The 7,728-nt window shown below is 41.3% G+C and overlaps 1 protein-coding gene across 1 annotated transcript; it reads left to right on the top strand.

The window, feature by feature from the left end:
- Nucleotides 1-724: 724 nt before the first annotated feature.
- Nucleotides 725-1,230, top strand: LOC117476222 (zinc finger protein 804A-like; the record flags this gene model as incomplete). The annotated part of the gene is given in 1 exon segment (XM_034122604.1): nt 725-1,230. A coding segment is annotated over 1 exon segment (109 nt), but the record flags the coding sequence as incomplete, so codon positions are not given.
- Nucleotides 1,231-7,728: the final 6,498 nt, after the last annotated feature.

Below are 7,728 nucleotides of genomic sequence, written 5' to 3'. Positions count from 1 at the left end.
ACTTTCTACTTCTTACATGTTGAACACAAATACCTGTACTTTCTACTTCTTACATGTTGAACACAAATACCTGTACTTTCTACTTCTTACATGTTGAACCCAAATACCTGTACTTTCTACTTCTTACATTCTGAACCCAAATACCTGTACTTTCTACTTCTTACATGTTAAACACAAATACCTGTACTTTCTACTTCTTACATGTTGAACACAAATACCTGTACTTTCTACTTCTTACATGTTGAACCCAAATACCTGTACTTTCTACTTCTTACATGTTGAACACAAATACCTGTACTTTCTACTTCTTACATGTTGAACACAAATACCTGTACTTTCTACTTCTTACATTTTGAACACAAATACCTGTACTTTCTACTTCTTACATGTTGAACACAAATACCTGTACTTTCTACTTCTTACATGTTGAACACAAATACCTGTACTTTCTACTTCTTACATGTTGAACACAAATACCTGTACTTTCTACTTCTTACATTTTGGAGGAGAGAGGAGAGAGGAGAGAGTCTCTCTCCTCTCTCCTTCCGGCAGTTCCCCTCTCCGCCAGCAGGGGGAGCTTCTCTCCTTCCTCTCGAGAGAAAGAGAGAGAAAAGGGGGAGAGAGGGAGATGATTAAAGAGAAGAAAGGCAGCATGAGGAGGGAGGAGGGAGGAGGGAGGAAACGTCAGCACTCCATGCGTTAAAAGGGCAGATGGTAACGGCGGGGTAACTGAGGATCAGCTCAGAGGAAGAGGAGGAGGAAGAGGAGAGAGGACCGCGAGACGAAGAGCATCTGAGCGGAGGATATAACCAGGAGAGAGGGGGAGACACACACAGAGAGGAGACCACGAGGAAGAGGAGAAGTGAAGAAGAGGAGGAAAGAGGAGATCAATGAGAGGCTGAGATTTCAGGAGATTCAGCAGAAAGAGAGGAAGAGGAGCGACTGTGAGGAAGGACACATGGAAGACTTTAGGAGAGGAAGAGGAGGAGACGTATTCACAGAGTTCACTCAAACTTAGAGAGGAGGAAGAGGAGGAAGAGGAGGATATCTGAGAAACTCCTTTTATTTGAAGAGAGGAAGAGGAGGAGGAGGAAGAGCACTTCTCCCTGCTCTCTGACCCGATGGCTTGTTACTACATCGTGATCAGCTCCACTCACCTGCACGGCGGACAGCTGCGGAGCATCAAAGGAGTTTTCAGAGGACCAATCGGAGCCGGAGGAGCACACAAGGTAAGAAATCACAGAAACAGGCTTTTATTTTGAAAGGGCTCAGCTTGGTGCACTGTGGGGATGAAGTGTGGCTGTCATGGTTTTGAAACTCCAGAATTTTGGGGGTCATTTTATCTCCAGAAGTTGCTGAGTCAACAACAAAAAAAAGGCTTTTTTAAGTGCTTTTATTTTGTTAATGAATTCCACATTTATTACTTTTCATCGTGCTTTTATTGTGAAAGGTTATACATGTGCATTGGGATCGTCACGTCTTTAAACTGCAGTGTTTGTTGTGATTTTACATCCAGAAGTTTGCTGTGAGACAGAGAAAAAATAATTGTTTACATGCTTTTATTTTGAAAGGTGTCAGAAAGAGTTTAAAACACGACGAAGTGCTTTTATTTTGAAGGGGTTAAGAGTGGTGCACTGTGGGGATGAACTGTGGCTGTCATGGTTTGAGTTGTGTTTGTGGTTTCATGAGCAGAAGTTGCGGAGACAAAGAAAAACAAAGCTTTTATTTTGGAAATTAATTACAAATCCATTACTTTTCATCGTGCTTTTATTTTGAAAGGGTTACGAGTGTGCACTGTAACTGTCATGGTTTGAGTTGTGTTTGTGCTTGCAGTGTTGTTGTTGTGAGACAGAGGGAAATAATGTTTACGTGCTTTTATTTTGAAAGATGTCAGAAAGAGTTTAAAACATGATGAAGTGCTTTTATTTTGAAAGGGCTAAGCGTGGTGCACTGTGGGGATGAACTGTGGCTGTCATGTCTTTGAAACTCCTGGATTTTTGGGGTAATTTTATCTCCAGAAGTGCTTTTTGGAGTGCTTTTCTTTTGGAAATCAAATACACATTTATTACTTTACACAGTGCTTTTATTGTGAAAGGTTATACATGTCCACTGTGACCGTCACGTCTTTAAACTCCAGGGTTTGTTGTGGTAATTGAATCTCAAGAGTTTGCTGTGAGACAGAGGGAACTAATGTTTACATGCTTTTATTTTGAAAGGTGTCAGACAGAGACTAGAGTTAAAACCACGTTGAGGTGCTTTTATTTTTGAAGGGTTTAAGCATAGCAATTATGGGGATGAACTGTGGCTGTCATGGTTTGGATTTTGTTTGTGGTTTCATGTGCAGAAGTTTCTGTGAGACAAAACAAAAAAAGCTTTTATTTTGGAAATTAAGCACACCTTTATTACCCTTCGCAGTGCTTTTATTTTGAAAGGTTTTAAGCGTGTACATTATGGGTCTACTCTCTGATTATAATGTCGTTCATCTCCAAGATTTATGTTGAAATGTCACCTCCAGAAGTTGCTGTGAGACAGAAAAAAATAAACAGTTTACATGCTTTTATTTTGGTAATTAATCACACATGTCACCTTTCACAGTGCTTTTATTTTTGAAAGGATTACTCATGTACATCGTGGGTCTAAAGTCTGACCGTCACGTCTTTAAACTCCAGGATTGCTTGTGTTTGCTGTGAGACAGAGGAAAAGCATATCTCCGTGCTTTTATTTTGAAAGCCCTGCAGATCTTTGACAGTGTGCATTACAGCAGAGAGTCATCCGCTCCTTCATCTGGGTTTGCTCTCTTAATTAATTGCCACTTCCATTAGGTTAATTGACTTTGTGTTGGAGGAAAGGGGGAGGAAAGGGGGAGGAAAAGGAGGGAAAGGGGGAGGGAAATCTGACTAAGAGCTTCCCTTCAGCTCCAGGTCTGTGTTTCTAACCTTTAAAGAGCTTTTTATTTCTCTTCAAATATACATTTATCCTCAGATTGACAGGAAACGCTCTCAGGTCGCTCAGCTGCTGGAAAACATCCCTGTGTTTAAAGAGCTGCAGAGAAACTGAATATATAAAGAAAACATGTTTTATTTTGCACGTCTTGACGCTAAAAAAGGGACACGGACATTTTATTGTATTGCACATTTTAGTTGGTAAATTAGAACTTGATTTACATTCTTGTTCGTCAGCAACATTTATTTTTAAATATGCTGAAATACTAAATAAAAAGCACGATGTTTTGATGGGAGGCTGTGGCTCAGTGGGTAGTGCGCTGGACTTCAAATCAGGGGGTAGCAAGTTCGAGTCCCACTGCAGTCAGCATGTCGTTGTGTCCCTGAGACACTTCACCCCAAGTTGCTCCTGTGGGGGTTGTCCTCAGTACTGAATGTATGTTAGTCACTTTGGATAAAAGCGTCTAACAAATGGCATGTGGTAATAATAATAATAATTGACTGACGCCACAGATTTACGAGCATTACATTTAAAGTTCATCTACAATTCTACAAATATAATGATCTGCTTTAAAACCTCAAGAAATACAACTATTATATATTTCTTGTACAAATACAACTATTATATATTTCTTGTACAAATACAACTATTATATATTTCTTTGTCTTAAAGAACCTACCTGATGTAATTGAAAGCAGAGCAGAGAGATGTATTCATATTTATTACATGGCTTATTTGAATACTCGATTCTGATTGGTCAATTCAGAACACGTGACACGTTGTTAACCCAGTAGTACAGACCGCTGTCAAGCACTTATTGACTGTTGTTAAGGACGCTCACATCTGCACAAAGAAGTCCGGTCGATTGATCTGTATACAGTTTGGAACTGGGCCAAGGAAACAGCGGAGAAGTAACGGGGCAGGAACCCTCCTTTTCACGCAGCGGTCCAGACACAGACATCAGACGGCGACACATATTCAGTGTGCAGTTCCTTTGGCATCAGGGCAGGGGTATCTAGATCCTTCCCAAGGTCTGACATCATGAAGTGTGCTACTTTTAAAGCAAGCAACGATGTTTTCAAATCTGTAATCAAAAAGCTCCTCAAAAACGCTATCGAAGCACTTCCTGTCGTTGCTACGTAGATCAAACGGTAACAACGGACTATTTTTCTTAGCGGATGCCAGTAGCGTGGCGTGGGGAAAAATTTAGGGGAAGCCCATTTTTTTGGGTTGGGGGGGGGGGGGTGGTCAATAACGTAACCAGATGAGTGATTACAGCGCCCGGTATCATTTTACACACATTTGTATCACACAGATGCAGGACTTGCACACGCCTGTTATCTAACCGACAGGTCCGCACGCACTCTCCAGCCGAAACAGCACAATCTATGTGATTTTTGGATTTACCGTGCCTCTCAATTGCCCGTGACAGGTTGGCAAGGTCGATGAATCCTGAAGTTGCCCAAGGATTGTTCAGGGAGCACGAATCCTTGTCAAAAAGAAGACATGGCCAGCAAATTAGACGCTGAAGTGTAGCGCTTCCAGTTAGCCACTCCGTGCGGACATAATTGTCCTCATTGAACGTCCGATTCGCTCCCTTTTTCCTCTGTGTACACAGCTCGAGTGTGGGCATTGGCCTGTCATCTGATTTAATTTTTAGTTGCTGCTGTAGCGGAAGTTTAGTAAAGTTATGTTTGATTAAGTACGCCAAATCTCCACCCTCCATAATGCTTCATTTGCTTGATCATTTCAAACGGCGGTGATGACAGTTACAGTAGGCTACTACAGTACGTAGTAAAACTGATGTTGATGTGATTTGATTGGATGGCAGTGTCCAATCAAATCGCCAGCCGCCAGCCGCCTCTGAAGGGAAGCCAGAGGCGGCTGGCTTCCCTTGGCATGGCCCTGACCAATCACAGGTTGGCAGGGGCATCACATGGGCCTCATCTGATTGGTCAATCCCTCACTTTGTTTTCACCAAGGGAAGCCCGATCCGACTGGCCTCCTCTCGCAACAGTGAATGCAATCTACTGTTTCACCAGAACATCTAGAGGGGCGCTGTTTGTTTCACTCTTTGTAAAATACTCAATGAGAGTGGGGGAGAGACGGGCCGGCAGCAACACACAGCAAAGGAGAATTATCGAAACAAAACAAAGTGTTTTTATTTATTTATTTAAATTATAACTACAATCCGAAAAAACAGGGGAAGCCTGGCTTCCCTTGGCCTCCGGGAGAAAACGCCACTGGCGGATGCATGTCCTTTTAAATCAATAATAGACTACTATTTTTTAAATCAATAAAAACATTTCAATTAATATTGGGAGTCATGTCGTTACTTTGTTGAGAATGTGGCCGTGTGATGAGCGGGACAATGTGCAGCGAGGCGCTCCTGGTCCGCCTGTCGGGTGCTCTGTTACCCAGAATGACCGCCTCGCTGCACGTTAACCCTTTCTCACATTATATCTTCATACACGAGAACAAACTCCTCTTTAGGTTTTTAAAGTAGAAGTACTCAGATCTTGTACTTGAGTAAAAGTAGAAGTACTCAGATCTTCTACTTGAGTAAAAGTAGAAGTACTCAGATCTTGGACTTTAGTCAAAGTAGAAGTACTCAGATCTTCTACTTGAGTAAAAGTAGAAGTACTCAGATCTTGTACTTGAGTAAAAGTAGAAGTACTCAGATCTTGTACTTGAGTAAAAGTAGAAGTACTCAGATCTTGTACTTGAGTAAAAGTAGAAGTACTCAGATCTTGTACTTGAGTAAAAGTAGAAGTACTCAGATCTTGTACTTGAGTAAAAGTAGAAGTACTCAGATCTTGTACTTGTGTAAAAGTAGAAGTACTCAGATCTTGTACTTGTGTAAAAGTAGAAGTACTCAGATCTTGTACTTGAGTAAAAGTAGAAGTACTCAGATCTTGTACTTGAGTAAAAGTAGAAGTACTCAGATCTTGTACTTGTGTAAAAGTAGAAGTACTCAGATCTTGTACTTGAGTAAAAGTAGAAGTACTCAGATATTGTACTTGAGTAAAATAAGTACCAGAGTGTAGGAATACTTTGTTACAGTAAAAGTCCTGCATTCAAAATGTTACTTAAATAAATACATGTAGTGGAGTAGAAGTACACAGTAGCATCACATGGAAATACTCAAGTGAAGTACAAGTACCTCTAAATTGTACTTAAGTAGTGAGTAAATGTCCTCGGTTCCTCCCTCTCGGTGCATGGTGATGTTCCTTCAGATGCTGCTCTTCAGACTCTGAATGTGAACATGAGTCATTCTAAACTCCAGATTTCCGTCAGAGACCTTGAACACAACACTCTGCATCACAGAGACACTCAGTACACTGCACAGTATTATGGGATGCATTCTTTATCACAGGAGGTCATTAACCCTCAGTATTATCAAACTGAAAATAATAATACAAGGATTTTATTCCCGTTATTTTATATAAAAGTTTTTTATATTTCATCCTATTCATTGATTCTGAATTCCTTTATTTCCCCGAGAGGCATCAGCACTTCATTGTGTTTCATATTTGAGTATCAGACCTTTTACTGCTGTGTTTCTTAAAGGGTTTGGGTGCGTATAAAACCTAGGTGACATTTGAATAGCATTATTATTACATGTCCATGTTCTTTTCTACAGGAGTTCTTATTGCAAGCTTTTAAAGCTAATCAAAAATGTTGCTTTTGCCTTTTAAGGCCCGGACACACCGAGACGATTTCGGCCATCGATAGATGTCTGGCCGTCGATGAGCGTCCTTACTCAGTGTTTGGTGTGTCCCGCCCCGTCGGCTGAAGTCTTTGCGGTGTGTTCCAGTGCGACTGTTGGCCAAGACGCAGGAGACGTGAGGCGACACAACAGTCGGGTCCGTCGGGACGTGCTCTTTGGTGTCAGCTTGGTGTGTCCGGGCCTCTAAGCGTCTTTTCTGACCGTATCTCTCAATAATCATCCCTCCTTGTCTGCTTTAATCTGGAGAACATTTGTCCCTTTCATTCACAAATCACTATTTTATAATATAATGTATTTCTTTAATTGTATTTGCAGCTGATTATTAGCGGTTGTACACAGTGTTATCTCTTTGTTAGCAGCTTCACACCGTCCTGTCTCCAGATGATTTCTAGATCTGCTAAATGCAGTGTTTGTGCAGAAGGTGCACATTAATAATAGTCTGATGTACGGATCATTAATAATGAATGATCAGAGAACCCTATCTGCTGTCACATCATAACTTAGCATCAGGTGTGTTAATTCGCATTATAGACTATATTTGCTTGGTTGGTTTCTGAGTGGTTTTGGGGGTTATTGAGTCCATTTCTGACATTTTGAGGATCAGAAATGAGACCAGAAAGAGGACATAACTCTCATTGGACTGATTGTAGTGGATTGTGAAGATGACCACAGTCGAGATGATAATGTTCATCTTGTGCTCTCTGTATCCAATGGTGTCAACACTTCAGTCAAAATCATTCCAATGAGTAATATCTCAGTCTGCAGACTTTGTGCAAAAACGTCACATTATTCCTCTTTGGCTCCAGATGGACGAGAGTCACACGTGTTGTTTTGGGACATCTGAGACGCTCCTCGTGAGAAAAGTGGAGTTTAGTGACGGATTATCAGACAAAGAAGCAGAGACTCCACAGCAGTCTGTTCTTCCAATAGCAACCACAAACACATCCAGAAAACCATTGACCTCCACACACACGCACACACACACACACACACACACACACACACACACACACACACACACACACACACACACACACACACACACACACACACGC

This window comes from Trematomus bernacchii, unplaced genomic scaffold (assembly GCF_902827165.1).
Source record: "Trematomus bernacchii unplaced genomic scaffold, fTreBer1.1, whole genome shotgun sequence".
NCBI lineage: Eukaryota > Metazoa > Chordata > Actinopteri > Perciformes > Nototheniidae > Trematomus > Trematomus bernacchii.
This window is presented reverse-complemented; position numbering and strand designations above follow the sequence as displayed.